The sequence below is a fragment of the Vipera ursinii genome, assembly GCF_947247035.1.
Source record: "Vipera ursinii genome assembly, chromosome: 3".
Classification (NCBI taxonomy): Eukaryota; Metazoa; Chordata; class Lepidosauria; order Squamata; family Viperidae; genus Vipera; species Vipera ursinii.
Window position 1 is genome coordinate 68,471,697 of NC_139516.1, and position 19,967 is coordinate 68,491,663.

At 37.0% G+C, this 19,967-nt stretch overlaps 1 protein-coding gene across 1 annotated transcript in view; it reads left to right on the top strand.

Annotated features, from left to right (window-relative positions):
* The window catches only part of ROR1 (receptor tyrosine kinase like orphan receptor 1), a 171,950-nt gene that overhangs the window by 133,294 nt on the left and 18,689 nt on the right, over positions 1–19,967 (top strand). The window contains exons 3-4 of the mRNA XM_083359904.1: positions 1,378–1,665; positions 2,775–2,805. Coding sequence (XP_083216030.1) covers positions 1,378–1,665; positions 2,775–2,805 — 319 coding nt within the window. The remainder of the gene's footprint in view (positions 1–1,377; positions 1,666–2,774; positions 2,806–19,967) is intronic.

Sequence of the window (19,967 nt, forward strand, 5' to 3'; positions counted from 1 at the left end):
AACAGTTGCAAGAAACTGAAAAGTACTATGGCATGCCATTAAAATGAATTATTAAATTTAAAAAAGTCTTTACTGTGAAACAAAGCAAGGGTTTTTTTGCCATCTCACTTATTCCACTTATGTTCCAGTAATGGTTACCCTGTGACCCTTTGGTTTCCTCTTAATTTCAAAGTTGGCTGGGTGGCAGATAGCTTCTGGGGAGAGATTGGGGGTGGGGGTGGGGGCAGCAAAGCTGTTAACAGTGCAAAATAAACTGCAATGTAAATGGGGGCCTACATGGGACCTCGTGAATTATTGTAAATACAAATGTTGCTAGACAAGTGATTTATTTTTGAAGCACACCAGCTTACTTTTTAAGGCAGGAAATTTTAAGAAAACAAGTTAAAGAAAGGTTGACCAGAGAATCAGCAGGTCATGACAGGGAGGGCTTACAGGAATTAGGTTGTCTGACTGGTACATCATATTAAATCTTCTATTTGTGTATTATTTCTTAATGTATTACCTTCTATTAACCATCACAGCTACTATACGCCAATAATTCCCATGGCATCCTGTAAGCCTTTAACCAGCTGCAACTTCCATAATATGGGAATACTTTGACCCCTTGAGAAGATGCTTCCTGGCTTTGAAGAAGATCCAAAATGAGGACCTTGACTGGAACGATTGGCAGAAGCTGATGTTAATTATATCTCATGTGTGCTTTGCTTCTTTCAAAGGGCTGCATTTATTTTCTACTGATTTTTTTTTATTTGAAGAACTCAGTGAAAAATGCTCGATTACAGTTAGTCCTCAACTTATGACCACAAAATTTCTGTTGTTAAGAGAGACATTTGTTAAGTGAGTTTCCCCCCATTTTACAATCTTTCTTGTTGCACAGTTCTTAAGTGCATCACTGCTGTTGATAAGTTAGTAACCTGGTTGTTAAGTGAATCTGTTTTCCCCATTGACTTTGCTTGTCAGAAGGTTGCAAAAGGTGATCATATGACCTTGGGATACAGCCATGGTCATAAGTATGAATCAGTAGCCAAGGATCTGAATTTTGGTCACATGATCATGGAGATGCTACAAGGGTCGTAACTGTGAAAAATGGTCATGTCACTTTTTTCAATACTGTTGTAACTTTGAACAGTCACTAAATGAACTGTTGTAAGTCGAGGACTACCTGTATTTAGAATTATTTCCATTTTTCCCAAGTTAAAACTAATAAAGTCCCTGTTTTACATATGCTTTAGTAAAAGTGTGATCCTGGTTTGTTGCTAGATTTATGTTGCAACAGATCTTTAGCTACTTTTTAGAGACAACAATTTGATTCTTGCAAATAATGTGCAGAGACATGTAGTTGCCTCATCTAACTCTTTTACTTTGTCCATTTGGCAGATTATTTCTTAACGCTTGATGAGCCAATGAACAATATCACCACTACTCTGGGTCAGACTGCAGAACTGCATTGTAAGGTTTCTGGTAATCCTTCTCCAACGGTGCGTTGGTTGAAAAATGATGCTCCTGTTGTGCAAGAACCCAGGAGGATATCCTTTCGTGCCACAAGTTATGGGTCCCGATTACGAATAAGAAACCTGGATACCACAGACACTGGTTACTTTCAGTGTGTGGCAACAAATGGCAGGAAAACAGTCTCTACAACTGGGGTGCTATTTGTGAAATTTGGTAAGAAGCTGCTGCTACTACACAGAAAAAGATTGATTTTAACACACATTGCCCAGCTCTATAGCTGTTAAGGTCATTTTTGGTTAAGAAAGGGGGGAGTAGGTCAGAGAATTTTCTGTCCCATCTTAACCAAAGTAGACTTTCTTTTGAGACTAACAAAACAGTTCTTTGTTCAAATAGCTAGTTTTCAGATAACAGCTTTAGCCAAACATTTTAACGCTCCCATTTGCAATATAAATATGTTCTAATATGAAATGAACGATCGTTTTTAAATAATCAGTAAAGGAAGCAGGGGCAGGTTTAGTATGAAGGGCCAAAGTTAACATTCTGGAATATATTTAACTGAATGGAAAACAAAGTGCTTTTTTAAAAAAAATAAAAAAAATTCCTGTTAAAATGGAAGTATATTCATTGAGAAAGGTTGATTTCCAGCTTGGATTTTTATAAATGTTTGTTTGCATAGTGGAAAGCTTGAAAACCTTGATATTATGATTCTTCATAACTCCAGTCTCCTATAATTTAATATTTTAAATAACAAAAACATGCGCCTTCAATGGAAAAAAACTAAAGCAAGGAAATAGGTATTAAAGCCAAAGTAAATTATAATGTGGAAAACAAGGACTCTTTCGGCAAATATTGACACCTAGTGAGCTGGGGAATGTGAGCCTTCGCCATAGCTGCCCTGGCCCTTTGGAATAGCTTCCCACCTAAGATCCAGAGGTGGGATAGATAGCTTTTTAGTGTTCCAGAAAGTTGTAAAGACCTGACTTTTTCATCAAGCTCTGGCCTAGGAGAGTGGGTTAACATTATGTGTTGTTCTGGTGTCCTGATGGGGAGGTCTTGATGTGTTTTTATATTGTGTTTTTTATTTGGTTGCTATGAACTGCCCAGGATGCAGTTCAATAAGTTCTTTCAATAAATAAAAAATCTCGATCATATTCTCTCTTAAGGTAGAGGCTTGTTCAAAAGGGCAGAATGTGTTATAATCATTGCTTTCATTTTAGAACTTTAGATAATAAGATAACGTAGCAGCCGATGGAAGTGACTTTTTTTTTATGACAATGCATCTTACACATTGCTTTTTTCTCTCCCAAATCTTGCTTCTCTAGGACCTCCTCCAACAGCAAGCCCAGGAACATCGTGAGTTTGTTAATAATTATATTATCTTAATTAATCCTGCACTTTAAATCAATATTTAAAAGTACAATTGTTCAAAAATTATAAATGGTATTCTAAATTAGAGATATATTACTATTGAATGTATGTGAATTGAGTCTGATAACAGTTTTATTTCTTTTTATGAATTCTGTATTGTAGGAACCAGGTATTTTATTTATTATTTTTTTAAAAAAATTAAAGATGCACATAGATCCAGAGGTACCCTACAAAGAGTTCTGTAGTCATTCCCACCCAAGGAAAAGATCTCATCATCTCTCCTTAGTTGAACCAGGCACCTTCTTCATTTCCATAATTCCTCGTCCATCCTAAATGCTGGCCTCTAAAGTATTAAAAAGTTAGCAGACAGGAGACCTGAGAGTTTGGTCTCTATCAACTATCTGTAAATTGAGGTCAGCTCTCCCATCTGAGTGTCTGGCAGAGAGTGTCTCCAATCATTTCCATATGCTGCCTTCACTTTATGAGCTACATAAGTATAAATAAGTGAACCCTACTTCTATCACACAGAACTTGGTCAGAAGTGATTGAAAGTTTTGTCATCAAACAGGGTAGGCAAATCAAAGATCGTGCCTCAAATCCCCAGTGAGAGTAGGCTGGCTCAAAGTGCTACTCTGAATGGTTTGGAGATCCCTCTGCTGGATATAAAGCTAATATATTAAATAATTGGGTTAGGTGTATTGACTGATTTGTAGTTCAAGGTCTCAAAACTAGCAAAACAAGATTTTTATACACACACTGCTCATGAAGAATGAAAAACTTTCTAGGAAGATTCCACCCCCCAATCATACTCTTGCTTTGTAGTTCATATTTATATTTATTTTGGACCAGTAAGAAAAAAAAATTAGCTTCAGAGGGCTAAGTCTTTTTACTGTTAAAAAAACTCATTCTTGAAGAAAATAATTTCAAAGGGGGATTTCTAACATGATAATTGTTTTTTCTCAGTATGGATGTCTTTCTACTAAAGGTGTTAATTAATTCAGCAACAACAGGATGTTTGTGTTATCAGCAACACTGGTGTGTTATTAGTCATTTACAATTTAACTTAATTAGCACAATCTATACTTTTGTGCTTTACCACTTTCTCATATTACTATTTTTGTTCTTCCAAACATATATGTTTGTGTGTGTATGTGTATGTGCAGGCGTGCATGCTCACAAATTCATGTAAAGTCTAACAAAGCAAAGATTTCTGTAAAATATGATATATCTCTTAATATATCAAATATTGTAATAATGCGACACATAACTATTATTATAAACTAAAATATATATAATTTTGTATCAGTGGAGTCATCTTTTGCATATCTTATCATTTGTTTCTCTAATATTTTAGTTGATCTTGACTAAACATTTTATTAATACCTGAGGCCAATAGAAGAGGTCAGGAAATGAACTAATTGTATTAAATTATATATTAAATAAGGGACACGGTGGCTCAGTGGGTTAGGACGCTGAGCTTGTCGATCAGGTGGTCGGCAGTTTGGCGGGTCAAATCCTGAGTGCCGCATAACAGAGTGAGCGCCTGTTAACTCGTCCCAGCTTCTGCCAACCTAGCAGTTCGAAAGCACGTAAAAATGCAAGTAGAGAAATAGGGACCACTACGGTGGGTGCGTCTTTGGCATCTAGTCATGCTGGCCACATGACCACGGAGACGTCCTCGGACAAGCGCTGGCTCTTCGGCTTTGAAACGGAGATGAGCACCGGCCCCTAGAGTTGGAAACAACTAGCACGCATGTGTGGGGGAACCTTTACCTTTACCTTTTTATATATTAAATATTACCTATATTTAGATAGTACAGCATACACAGAGCTGGGAGAAAATAGATCAGACTGTCACACAGCACACAAAAACAGAAATGGAGTGGGGAGGGTGGTTATCAGATCGTGTGTCAGATCATTAATATATGGTCTCCTTTCCATTAGTAACATGAACTCATTTTTATAGGTATTTTTAATTTATTTTTATTCTGTTAAATAGCCACCAATCTCACCTAGGCAAGTCTGGATGTGAATGCTGTTAAAAACAAGAATTAAAAGAAAATAAGGTTATAGACTTAGAAGAACAGAAATAGCATTTTATTACAGTTCAAATGCTTTACTCTTCTGAATGCATTTTGCTGTAGTATCCCTGCCATAGCACACTTTCCTTATTGCACTTTCACTTTTTGATGCACTAACATTTGAATATTTATTTATAACATGATGGAAATTGGGCAGTTAGAATGGCTTATATAGGATTGGTTGAAATTTAGGATTACTCCGTAAACTTTCCAAACTAATTCTGCATTTCTTTACTATAAAGCAGTAGGTATCTCCTTTTGCATTTTCTAAACATACTTTTTGAAGTAAGAAAGAAATGACTGAAGTCTTTGGGGGATTTCTCCAACATGATAAAATCTTCTTCAGCAGTAATCCATTATTTGGTATCTATTGGAATCTGAGATAATTTCTGTGTTTCATTGGCCAGCCTACAGATCTCAGAACTGTTGCTTTCCTAATTTTAATCTGCTCAGCTGCTGCCGTGACAGACTAGCAGTCAGAGGGGAGATAGAACAGTCTGCTGCAGGCATGGCAGAATAGATTCCTAAAGATAAGAGGAATTCAAAGAAGGGGAGAAAATACTTTTATCCCGGGAAAACGTTAAAATGTTAGCCATTTCCATCATGATGTCGTTTCCCCCCCCCCCCGTTTCTGCACATCTTATATCATTAGCCTAGATTTCTTGGTGCATTTACATCAGTATAAATTAGTTGCTGAAAGTTCTTCAGAGTTTTCACTGAAGTAGCTGAGAACAAAGCACAACTCCACACAATCATCTGGATATTAAACTAAGTGTGAAGCACATTTTGCACTTTTAATGCAAAGTTGTTTTTGTTGTATCATGTTCTACAATGCTCCATTTCTCCTGCCTGTATAAAAAATATTGAAAGCGTTTCTTAAAAAAAAAACAACAACCAGACATTAGAATACTTCTGTAAAGTTGAAAGCAGGCGTTCCGTTTGATCTTGTATTAACATAGGTAATTTAGTGCGGGATTTTGAAGTATGATAATTAAAAATCTGAACTTTGCATAAGACAATCTGCAGCTGAGATTTCAGTTGTTGTTTTTAGACAGAATTCCATTTTCAGCTTTATGGCTGAATTTTGGAACACAGGGAGACTTCAAAGGATGGAGCGAATGGGGCCATGCCCATAGCCCTTGCCCCATTTGTCTCTAACCTCCATGCATTCAGACAGGAAATTTGAAGAAGAATGATATCATATGTTCCGCGCTCAAAGAAAGCAGGGATGCCCTTTGTCCTGTTTGAAATGCTTTCTATAACTCTATCATGAAATGGTCTAGGACCCTAAAACCAATCCAAAATGTAGAGCCTCAGTATGGTTACTCTGATTTTTCTTATGTGATTGTTGATTATTTATTTATTTATTTGTCTGTTTATTAGGTTTATATGCTGCCCATCTCACTATCACGCTTATGGTTCCATAAATAACACATTAAAAACAATTCAAAGGTTAAGAATATTGAAATATTAGGCACTGAAAGTAAAACATTAAAATTAATAAAAAAGCAGATAAAAGAACCAGTACATAGTTGGGGTGGAGATGGGGTCTTCTCCTAATCTACTAGCCACCTCCAAAATGAGAAGGTCCCAAGCCAGAGACATATTTTCAAGCCCTTTTCAAAGGCCAAGAGGGGGCAGGTCTCACAATATTTCAGATATCATGTTTTAGGATCTTGTGCAAGTCCAAAGCCTGTGACGCTCTTATCTGTGCCAAAATGCCTTCTTTTTAGAATCCACCATAATAAGCATGCATTATCACTGGCTATTTTTACCTTACAAAATTCCTTTATCAGAAGAACTCCTTATGAATGAAAGATTTTTTTTAAAAAATTCAAACTTTGTGAGCGCTTTGAAAGTATAACCTTAATAATGTTGTGTAGCTTATATTGTTTTAAGTGATTTTAAATCAAATTGCATTTAGAAACAGTCAAATTTATAAATATTTTTTAAAAAGCTGTCCAAGTAGAGACAAGGCACAAAAAGGCAAAGCTTGCTTAATGTTTCAAAATGCTGTATATTTAAGTTATTCTCTTTAATCCAGCAGCATGACTGTACATATAAAGCATTTTTTAAAAAATTGAAATCTAGCAATTATGTGCTGTTTTATAGGAAGGGGAAAAGAAATCTGGATTTAATCTGCATTTTCAAGAATACTAATGTGGCCTAACTGCCACTTGCCAAAAATATCAACCTACATAAATCCTGTCTCTCTTTTTTTTTTGAATTCCTAATTAGAATCATTTAAATTTTTTTTAAAGCTGAGGGTACTTTCTAAATATTCTCCAGTGGATCAGAAATGATAGAAAATTCTGTGATCCAAAACTTCCATGAACTATTTTTATCCCAAGTGTGAATTAAATGAGAAATACCTATTGAAAAGCAAGTTGCTTAGGGAATGGGAATTTGGCTTACACCTGTTATGACTAATTTCCTCCATAAAATAGTTTGGTTTTACAGCAGCTACTTTGCAAACAAAATCGAATTGTCCATGCATTCTAGAAGCCATGGGTTTTGAGAGACTTAATAATTTATTTTTATCTTCAAGTACAAAATACAAATATTTCATGTCTTGAATATATTGGGTGAATCAACAGGACCAGACTTTGAAAAGTCCATCTGCCCACCCTTGGCAGCAGGAATAATATACTCACAGTTTCCACTGCCCAAGCTTCTGGCTTTTTTAGCTACCTCCTGAGTAGTGAAATCTATGTCTCATTAGATGAACAGAACAACTTTCCAGAAGGAAACACCCCAACTGCTCAATTTCCTGTCCTTCCTCCATATTATTAATGGCATACACCCCAGCAAGTCTACATGTTAAAAGTTTGGATCAATTCTGCCAAATTCAAGCAGTCTGGCATTTTTTGGCTTATTGTCATTATGCAGTTTTTCAGCAATTTCCTTATTCAGATACAAATGTGAAAGAAGGTGAAAATATCCTCTCTCTTTTTGTAATATCTTCAAAGGCTTCTACAGAAATCTGACTGGTTTGCTTCTTCTTTATTAGAAATGTCAAATATACAATTTTAGGATTTCCTCAAAGTGTTATTGTAATATGGTTGCTGCAGATCTCCGGTTTTGAAAGATTTTAGCTTCATTTCCTTAAAAAGAAATGAAAGTCTAACCTTTCACCTTCCTTCTGTGTGTCAATCAGCCAAGGGTTATAGTAATTCTTGTGTGGCAATTCAAGATGTGTGCATAAAGATCTGATTTCAAGGTTCTGAGATATACGCCTTTCAGAAAGCAGAACAAGATAATCTGAGCTTGTAACGTTAAGACAAACTCAGGTTGCCTCAGTTTGGCAACCAAGACTTAATAAACAACACAAAAGTAAGACTTCAGGCACTAATGTTACCTTTCATGAGCTGCAAATCCAGTTTCAAACATATAACGTAACCTCACAGATGTGTAAAGTAAATTACAATCAAGAAAGAAACCAAAATAAATCCTCCATTGATTTATCCTACTGACTTAGAATTCAGTTAGTTTGAGGCATACATTGTGGTTCTCATTAAAATATCGAACTCTTTAAAAGTGTTATAAGAGGCTAGTTTGGTGAGTAGAGACCATACACCAGACCATATTCAAAACAGAACTTGACAAACAATCCTTGCAATAATCATATGATTCCACGTTGGCCTTCCTTTTTGTCTAGTTGACTGAAAGAAGCATACCTTTTCCCTGATGGGTGGAGAGGAATCTGCAAGCTGAAACAGACAGGGAAAAATGAATTGTCCCTGTATTTGTCAGAAGGTATATGCATAACAGGGACGCGGTGGCTCAGTGGGTTAGGACGCTGAGCTTGTCTATCAGATGGTTGGCAGTTTGGCGGGTCGAATCCCGAGTGCCACGTAGCAGAGTGAGCGCCTGTTACTTGTCCCAGCTTCTGCCAACCTAGCAGTTCGAAAGCACGTAAAAATGCAAGTAGAAAAATAGGGACCACTACGGTGGGAAGGTAACAGCGTTCCGTGTGCCTTTGGCGTCTAGTCATGCCGGCCACATGACCACGGGAGACATCCTCGGACAAACGCTGGCTCTTCGGCTTTGAAACGGAGATGAGTACCAGCCCCTAGAGTCGGAAACGACTAGCACGCATTTGCAGAGGAACCTTTACCTTTATATGCGTAACACTTGGTGGCAATTAGAAAGCCTGTGTATGTGATTGTCTGTTATTGCAAATGGCCCTGGGTTGGCAAAGGGATTCCCATGGTTTCGTTATAAATATAATGACCAAAATTAAGTCGCTAAGATCAAATGCAGCAGAATTTGTGGAACTAAACCATTTGATAAATCCTTGTTTTTCTGTTCTATCCAAGGGAAAAGCAAAATAAAAACTCTTCACTTTCACTAATTCATTAACAAAAATGGATCTTTAACATTTTTGCTCCCATGAAGTTTCCTATCGGAGACTAAGTTAAACACTAGCCCTTAAATTCTCTGTTAATGTATGTTAAAATCTGAAGAGAACTGGTATCTGTATTTGTACAGTTGATTCATTCATTTACATATTTTGTGTAAATTCACATGACTCCAGACACTCCACATGGGCCATGTTATTTGAGGGCCCAACTCTCCCCATCATGCTCAGTCTAACAGAATGTGAATGCTTCAGGTCTAGTCTCATAGGGAATGCTAACTGGTGGACTTCAGAAGCAAGCCATTTCTGTTGCAAAACCTGTGGTCTGGAACATCAAAGCACCTGAAATCTAGCTAGCCCCCAACTCTACTAGCATTCTGAAAAGCCTTTTTCTTGTGCATAGGCATTGGGAGGTTGATGGGGCCCAGGACGTGATTGCCATTGTTATGGCTATTGTTATTGCCCACGATACGTCTACTAGTTGTAATTTTAATTGTTTTGTTGAATTTAAACTTTATGAGCTATCTTAAGTCACTACAAGTAAAATTGGAAAATGGGAAGAATATTAGAGCCAGTCTGGTCTTGTGGTTAAAGCACCAGGCTAGAAAGCAGGAAACCATGAGTTCAAATCCTGCCTTACCTATGAAAGCCAGCTGGGTGACTTTGGACCAGTCACTCTCTCTCAGCCTAACCTACATCAAAGGGTTGTTGTGGGGAAAATAGGGGGAGGAAGGTGTGGGTCATTTATAAAAATCATAAAGGCAGGATACAAACAAATAAATAAAAAATAAATCTAAGCGTATAGGTTTTTCTCCACTGCTATGTAGTGAAATTAGTCATTCTAGCCAAATTAATCAGAATGGGCTAGATTGTTGAACAAATCAACCTACTCTGCTCACCTTGTCAGCATTTTTTTCAAGAGCAGATGTTTAAAAAATGCCAAATAGAAGAGAGGACACAATAATGTTGTAGGGGAAAAAAACAGTTAAATTTGAATGTCCAGATTTTGAGAGAAATTTGCTTTCATTTCAATTGCTTCATGTTGTTGATATTTATGACAATGACACATGTCACAAAGATATCTTAGGAAAAAACAGGTGGGAATTCAAAAGGATAGGCAAACACAGGCCCGATTATGATGACTGAATACCTATTTTGTTCTACTCAGTTGTCATTAAATTCAGAGAAGTGGTATTCATATGAACCACTAAGACAGGGATGTCAAACTGGCGGCCCACAGGCCAGATGCGTCACATGCAAGCCACGTCCACCCTGGCTCCGTAAAGTCAAAAAACATTGCAATACATCATGATATGTCACCTGACGTGATCGAGTTTGACACCTGTGCTCTAAGCCATATCACAGGCAGTAAAATAATAAACCAGTATTGGCTGGCCACCTACCAAAGGGATCTTAGCCAAGGAAGAGAGGGCAAGGCATACTGCTGCACTAATTTACTAGACAATGACCCCATGTTAATTCATAGATTTCATGAATTGGGTGGATTTGACTGGATGGTAAATGGGTGACAATAGCAGAGCCAAAAGGATTTAATGTTGAGCATTTTCCAAGCAAGTACCCAGCCTTCTGGGTCCCAATATTCCAGTAAAGCTTTGCCTTGGGAGAGACTAGAAATGAATATCCCTCACTTAAAATTCTGCAGTTTGAGGAGTTTTGTGTCCTGCCAAACACTAAACCAATAACTCTTCAAGAGGATTTCGATTTGTGTTAGAGGAATTTGTGTTAGAGGAATTCCCCAGTTATTTGGTGATGTCCCAAATTGGTCTGAACAAAATAAATACATTATAATCATTAGTTTTGTATTTAGATAAAATATACAAGTAACAAGAAGATCTAGCTTGGCAGTTAAAGGTCTCCTAAGGTTGTGGTAAAAAAGTCAATATGGTGGCCACAGCGATGCAGTCAAAGCTCTACTCATTTTTAATGCCCCCATTTCTGAAGCCCTGCATGATTTTTTTAAAAAAATCTTAACAAATCATTGCTTAGACTGTATCAATACTAATAAGGTTTCTAAATTGCAAGAAGCAATAATTCCACATTGATTAATTAGTTATACCTGCACCTTAAATAAGAGTTCAAAATCTTGGCACTAGTATCAGAGAGAGAATAGTTTCGGCACTAGAAACTAAATTCTTTCAAAATGAAAGTTTGAAGGAATGTATTGCTTTGAGAAAAGAAAATGGGTTGCAGGAAATATGATAGGACTGCAAGAATCAAAAGGAATATTTTTTTCCCTATTGGTCCCAAGTCCAGGATGTGGTATAATAGATTTAAGTTACATGGAGGTAGATTTTGATTGAATGTTACGAAAATGTTCCTAGCAGTAAAAGTAGTTTTGACAGCGGAATCCATTCCTGAAGGCAGTCACAAATTTCTTGCTGGGTGTATACAAGCAGAGGTAGATATCCATGTGTCAGGAAAGATTTAATTAGGATTGATTGATTGATTGATTTGTTTATTTGTTTTGATTTATATACCGCCCTTTTCCCGAGGAACTCAGGGCGGTTTACAGGGCAAATTAAAACAGTGCAATGGACAGATTAAAATAAAATTAAATTAATAGCCCCCAAAGAGTTTAAAATTTAAAACCTTAAAACCCCTCAGTCCAGGCCGGCTAACTCAAATAGCCAGGTTTTTAGGTCCCGGCGAAACGAGTGAAGGTCAGGGGCGATCCGGAGTTCCACAGGCAGTTGATTCCATAGGGCAGGCGTGCCCCCCGAGAACGCTCTCCCCCTGGGGATCGCCCGCCGGCACTCCCTGACCGGCGGGACCCTAAGGAGGCCCTCCCTGTGGGAGCGCACAGGACGATGGGAAGTTGATGCTGGCAGCAGGTGCTCCCTAAGATAATCCGGACCCATGCCATTTAGGGCTTTATAGGTCATCACCAGCAGATTGATTGATGCGCTGAGCAAGGGATTGGAGTCATCACCTAAATGGCCCCTTCGTGATTCTGTGAAGCTGTAATCAGATGCCTTCTATCCAGGAAGTTAGTTGTTCACCCTATTCTGCCAAGAAAAGACAGCAGGTATGAAAGATGTCAGTTTATGTTGCAAGATTTCAGCTGAAGTGTTTTTATGATTCAGTTCCATTCTGGCAAATTCGAACAATGCTAGCTCATGGTATTCTGATTTAATATCAAGAATCCAATGAAACCATATATTTTTACAAACCCAAATAATAGGACATTTATTTCCCTGTGAAGAAATGCTTTAACTTATCCTTTGCAATCTGTATTCATGGTTGAAAAGTATATTTTCTATGCTGGCTACCAGAAACCAAAAACAATAGTTCCACTAGAACAAAAGCTTTCTGTCTTAGTGCAGGGTGACGTTTTGGTAGAATGTGAACATTTTATACATACATATATAAAAAAAGAAACCTTGTGATGAAGATGACTTGAAACTCAATATGCAACCAGTAAGACCAGAAACTTTTATTGCATTCAACGGAAGAAGGCACATTGTAAGCTATGGGGCCCAGACCATTTCCATGTAAAGCTAACAAAGCTACCCATTGTTGTAAAGAAGTGTCAATCTTGCAGACTTCAACTTAAACAAGTTTACCTTGTGCTTTGCCGATCTTTGGAGTAGCCAGTGGCCTCAATCCTTGGGAATGTGTTTATTCAGTCTAGGAAAAACATTAAAAAGGGGGATAAATCTCTGGTGACCTGAACTACATTTCACTGCTGCAATAAACCATAGGACATTTAGAAAGGACTTTTAGAGGAAAAGATAATATCGTTTCTTTAGCCAGTGTGTATGTTAAGAAATTGAGTGGTGGTTGCAGAGGTCAGTTGCAGCTTATATTACTTCATCACAAAATCATTAAGGGTGTATGGAAGAAAGGCGATAAGGTGTTGCATCATTTATTCTTATAATTCAGGCCACGCACAGTGCCACAGAATTAGCTGAATTAAGGTAGCACCATGGAAGGAATACAAATGTAAAAATCTACCAGATTTTCAATTGCTATAAAAAGGCATGAAACACTGACTTCACAAGGTGATAGAGCTACTAATTTTGTGAACAGCGTAGGTTTTATTGTGGAAAGAAAACCAGATTTCTATCTTTTTAGTCAATTAAGGCTCATGATAGATGATAGTTAGATAGATAGATAGATAGATAGATAGATAGATAGATAGATAGATAGATAGATAGATGATAGGTAGGTAGGTAGGTAGGTAGATAGATAGATATAGATATAGATATAGAGAGAGTCTTTGCATTTTTGATTGACAAGTTACTTAAACATTCCTCACATTCAGGTTCATATCTTGTTTCAAAAGGCTTTGAATAGAGTAGGTGGCAGTGAGCAGTTTTTTTACGTTCCAATCAAGCTATGGAAACTTTTCTGAAGTTCTGTAGAGACTTACAAGAGACCCAAAGGTGGAAATGGATAAGTACTGAGATAATCATATATATTTAATTAGCTTGGTCTGGATTTGAACTTAATTTCCTAATATGAAAGTGGAGGAACAATATCATCTTAAATTGTATCGTATTTGTATTAATTTTAGTACATTGGTGAGATATTTTGCTGTGAGAGCAGGATGCTACTGATCATACTAATATCAAATCTAACTGTCCACTAACAGAAACAATGTTATAGAAACAGCTGCATATGTTTTGATTCACATTTAAAACATTGCTCATAAATTTAACATAGCTTCATTGTTTGATAGCATACAGACATATTTTTAGAAATAATACTTGGCTGAGGCTACAGTAGATTTTTTTTTAAAATGCCTTGGTAAAATACATGTTTTCTATTACCAAGCTACGATAAGAGTTTCTCTTGATGTAAACCAGCTTTCTTGCTGGTCCTAGACTCAAGCTTTTAGGCATGATAAAATGCAATGGTATAAGTATGTTATAGCAAAGTTTATTAAAACAAGGTTTTCTTAAAGAGACAGCTTCCTTAAATATATCTATAATCTCCAGTAATATTTTTTCCAGGGGCAGTCTAGATTAATGAAATGATTAATGCACCTAGGTTTTCTATTGCAATTAACATTCAAAAAATAATTCTTGTTATGCAACTTTTAATCTAAGAGCAATCACCTTCTTATGTACTACATGTTTATATTTTTCTGGTTTGTCGTAAAGGTTGGGATGATAATGCAGTAAGGAAAAGAAAGGCTTCCAAATTCTACTCTTAACCTTAACATGTTTGCATGAATTGCAAGTACTTATCAAGGGTATGGCTGAGATTTTAACAACTCTGTATCTGTTCTAGGATTTCTCTAATGTTAAACCATAAGAACAACCATTACCTAAATTTCTTGCAAAGTCTAAAATTTCTTTGTAGTTGATGTATAGTTTGACATTACTTCTTAAGAAAGAAAAGGCTGGAATGAGCTTGAAGGATATGGTTTGGGGTTTCTTTCACAATCAAAAAACAAATCATGATATATATCTACATCTATATCATCTGTAGCTGTCTGTCTGTTCATCCATCCATCCATTCCCTAGTAACAGATGTATGACAGTATAAGGATTACTCATGCTTTCTGTGGCAATGATAAGCAATTACATCATAAATCTGTACAGGTCACTGACACATGGATAAAATATTGCATATTTGTTTCGTATGTTCCTTGTGTATTTTTTAGTCTTAACAGTAGCAGGTTGCAAACTAACGCATACTTGTCTAGATATCTAGGCTGCCAAGTGCCTGTGAATCTACATGCTGGCAGGCTCTGTTTTGAAATGGTTTTTGACCATGTTTGAATCTATACATCTATGCAGTGTCCAAGAATCTGAAAGGTTTTTTTGAGCCAATCACAATATCAGAATAACAGACTTTGGAGGACTTCTAGTTCAACTCCCCACTCAGGCAGGAAATCCTATATTATTTCAGACAAATTGTCCAATCTTTTCTTAAAATGCTCCAGTGTTGGAACACCCACAACTTCTGGAAGCAAGTTGTTACATTAGTTAATTGTTCTAACTGTCAGGAAATTTCTCCTTTGTTCCAGGTTCTCTCCTTGATTAGTTTCCATCCATTGCTTCTTGTTCTGCCTTCAGGTGCTTTGGAGAATAAGCTGACCCCTTTTTTGTGGCAGCCCCTTAGATATTGAAACACTGTTGTCATGTCACCCACAGTCCTTCTTTTCATTAGAGTCGACATACCAAATTCCTGCAACCATTCTTCATATGTTTTAGCCTCCAGTTTCTTAATCATCTTTGTTGCTCTTCTTTGCCTTGGTAAGTCCACACTTGTATTCAGTTTTGGTTGCCACAATATACAAAAGTTGTTGAGACTCTAGACAGAGTGCATATTCAGTCAAATGGTTGAATAACTAGAGGTTTTTTGTACTGCTTTTATTCCTTGCAAAGCTGAAAACAAATGAAGCAAGATTCAAGAAACCGGAAGAAAGCTGTCCACCAAATAGTCAACAGATACTGTCATTCTTTTTGTGAGCCTTGCCTTGAGATTAACCCTTTTTGTGAGAGGAGAAAAAGTAATCTTTGATTCTTCTTCTGTATATAGTCATTCATGCCATATAACAAGACGACTATCAGCCTACCTGGAATTGTATCAGCAAAATCCAGAAGGAAATTCATCATATCCTGACTAGAAGTAGTCTGATAAAAATGGGGGAGGAGTTTGTTTAGTTTCTTTTTCCTGTAAACTGACCCACTTCACACTTCAAACCTATGGAACATGTTTGTCCTTGTCTATGTGTAGTGTGCAAGAGAGAATTGCAGATGGCAATTTATCTTGCAATCATTTTTAAAAAGTAAATTTGTACCCAGGATGAAATTGAGTAAAGGCTATGAGAGTATTTAAAAAAAAAATTACAGTCATCTATTTTGATGAAGTAATGGCATGTTTGAGGAGAGTAATGGCATTTTGTGACATACTTTTCATACTACAGGTAGTCCTGAACATACGGCCACAATTGAGCCTAAAACCTCTCTTGCTAAGCAAGACAGGTGTTAAGTGAGCTTTGCCCCCTCCCCGTTTATGACCTTTCTTGCCACAGTTATATGAAGTGAATCACTGCTGTTGTTAAGTTAGTAACACAGTTGTTAAATAAACCTGGCTTCCCTATTGAGTTTGCTTGTAGAAAGTCACAAAGGTGATCCCATGATTCCGGGACGCTATAACCGTTCTAAATATGAACCAGTTGCCACGCATCCGGACTTTGATCACATGACCATGGGGATGCTGCAACAGTCATAAGTGTGAAAAACAGTCGTAAGTCACTTTTTTCAATTTATTTATTTTATTTATTTATTTTATTAAATTTGCATACCGCCCTTCTCCCGAAGGACTCAGGGCGGTGAACAGGGCACATATAAATAGAAAATACAAAAATTAAAAGAGAATTAAGTAATCGCCCAGATAAAACAGTAACAATATAAAAACCCGTTAAAAACCCTAATATCCCCCATCAGGCCAGGCCAGCTTGTTTAAATAAATGGGTCTTCAGACCGCGCCGGAAGGAGCGAAGGTCCGGTGCCATCCGGAGCTCAACCGGCAGCTGGTTCCATAGAGCCGGAGCGCCCACAGAGAAGGCCCTCCCCCTGGGGGACACCAGCCGACATTCTCTGACCGGAGGCACCCTGAGGAGGCCCTCTCTGTGGGAACGCACAGGGCGGAGGGAAGTTGACGCTGGCAGCAGGTGGTCCCCGAGGTACTCCGGACCCATGCCATGTAGGGACTTAAAGACCATTGTAACTTGGAACAGTCACTAAAAAGACTTTGTATTCCAGTAGCTCACTTCCAAAAGAAACATGGAAACAAAATGCGTTTCAGCTCTCGTAGTAATGATTACCTGTGACCTTTCCAGCCATCAGGTTCCTTCGCCTTTCTAGACTTCTGTTTGAGTAGTTTTGAAGAAAACTCTCATGGGCCCCTTGACTGAGTCAGTTCCATTCATGGACACAGAACACGAACTTCATTTTTCCTGAAGCAAATGCTCATAGTTGCTGTCTTATGAATCAATTCTTATCTCAAGACCATTTTGCCCCTTTTTCCGACTCTCATTAAATATAGGTTTATAAAAAAAATGAAAGTCAGTGAATTACTTCTCTGTGAATAGCTTCTATTTACTGCATTCATGTCTGTCAGAAGGACAATTTGTTTTTATTGCCCTAAACGATTTTTTTTTTTAAAAAAAAATCACCAACAGTAACAAAACTCTAATTTTTCCTTTACGTCATAGACACATGGGCCTGTATTGCGGAGCGAAGGGAGAAATTTCTTTAATATTTAATGAACTGATTTTATATAATGTATTTTTAAAGCAGTGGCGTGGTGTTTCAACAGTTCTTCCACTTTTTTTAATAAGTAATGTTTTAAGTAAGAGTGGGGCTGATTTACTACAGCTTCTTCACCCTGCTTTTGCTTGCTTTTCTATAGATAGAAAATGTATGGCTTGATTTCATACTTATATCAGCAAGCACCCTCTTATATCAAGTCAGACCAAATATTGTTCTAACTCAGTCATATCTATCCAGACACGCAATGCCTCTTAGGAGGCTCAGACAGAAGTTTTTCCCAGCCTGATTATTCAGCATATCTTACCTTTCATAGAAGCTGGCTCCAGAGCTTTCAACATATAACACAAGTGGTCTGTCGCTTTGTCACAGGTGCCTCCAGCAGTTGTATCATCTTAACAGATTTCTGATGTGTATTTGCATATTTAAAAGGTGGGAGATTCGATCGTTTGGTCCGCTAACGGGATGTTCCTATGCCTTTTGAGGGCAGACTCCTTTGGATCAGAACAGAAGAAAATGTAGCGGGGGGGGGGAAGTATGTTTACTTTTACAGAGGCTGGGTTGCCATGGTTAACCTGCTTTTGTTTATAAAATTCAGGATGATTTGACTTTTCTTTAAAAAAGTATATAAGGTTACTGTTAAAATAAAACATCCTGCCACTCAGTTAAATCGAAATGAAAACAATTGTATATAGTCCAAGTTCCACCTTAATCAACTGGGAAATATGAGCCTGCACATTTGCCAGGAAGGTGTCCAGAAACAGCCAATCAGAGACAAGCTTGGTATATTCAGATTCCCAAAGCATCTGGCTCAGCAGCGCAGATGGCTTTAAGGGCAACAGGAAGGCTAAGGGAACTGTGGTCTGCCTTTTGGAGACAGTTCATAGATGAAGTATATCAGATTTTTGACAGGATGATACCCTTCCCTTCAAGGAAATCAATATTCCCTCTGTTCACCGTGTGCTGTTTCTCATTATTTTGAACCAGATATGGATTGATTTCTGCTATTGTGCTTCTAAGGAAAAGAGAGAAAGAAAGACTGGTCAAGCGAAGATACTTTCAAGGTTTTCAGAATAGGACAAAAATATCCTAGATTACCAACGGACAGGCCAATTCTACTTCAATTCTACTTCAATTCTACTTCAATGGTGTAAATGGATTTGGCTGATTTGGACTTGGACAGAATTACTGTTGAGACTGTTGAAACATAGGAAAAATGCATCTTCCTGCTGTAGCAAGCAAAATATTAATATTAATTAACAGTATTGCAGAATACATTAGCACTTACTAACAATAGGACCTCATTGCACATGTGATGAAAAAATATGAAAGCTATATTTCTAACAAGCGTTGTCATATATTTAAATTACACAGGTCTGCATTCAGGTTGGGAAAGTAATTAGCAGCGGCAAGCATGCTGTAAACTCAGCTAGATTGTTATTTTTGGTAAGTAGTCAGTACTAAAGCTTTGGGCACATGCCAGGAGCCATAATTAAAAAGAATTTTCCAAATTAAGACCAAATGTCACCCTTTTTAAATATAGTATTTAAATACACACAATTACTGTACCTACTCTATTACTACTTAATGAGTGCTGCACAAAGATCAGAAATTGCTATTATCAAGGCATAGTGATGGGGCAGAAATGAATTTAGTTGGTATTTGAATTGGATCACATTCAATTTTACCTTTTCAAATTAATCTATGAATCCAAATTCAGTCATCATTTAAAATTTGAGCGAATCAAATTTTGCAAAGCATCTGCCAATTAAAAGCATATTAAAGAAACCTATAACCATATACATATTCATGATAATAATGAACAAAAATATTGGGAAATGGTGAGTAAAAAACTTTGCATTAGATAACATTGCTAATAAAAATCAAGTTTGGACACCTGCATATCATAATAAAATCACATTTGAGAGCTGGTTGAAGAACAAGGACCTTATTGCATTATGCATTCTAGCTCATTGTACAATCTAGATAAGCATACTTCAAACAGGCTGAAACTGCAACCAAATGAATAAGCACCAAAAAAAATATGTACATATGTATTAGTGCTTGTTAGAATTTTGGCACACTTTCTATATTGAAATATTCAAAATGAGTTTATTTGCATTATTAATCACCTGGAATGCCCATGAATAGAAAGATTATTTATGAAAGATTTACCTATTTACTACAGTACTGTAATTTACCTGCAATATTAACACAAAGTAGAGGAAGAATAGTAGGCTAAAACCTAAGGTGTAAAGAACTTCTATCTGAATAAGGATTTTATAGAATCTAAGCAGGTAGTTTGGGATTTAGTACAAAGCTCTAAAAATCACCCCGTGGAGTTTTGAAAAGTAAAAGTAATCCTGTTTTCTACCTCATAAGTTAAAATATGTGCAAGGTCATATTGTTTTAAAGTAAGGTAATAACTCCTACTTGCAGAGAATATACAAATGTAGC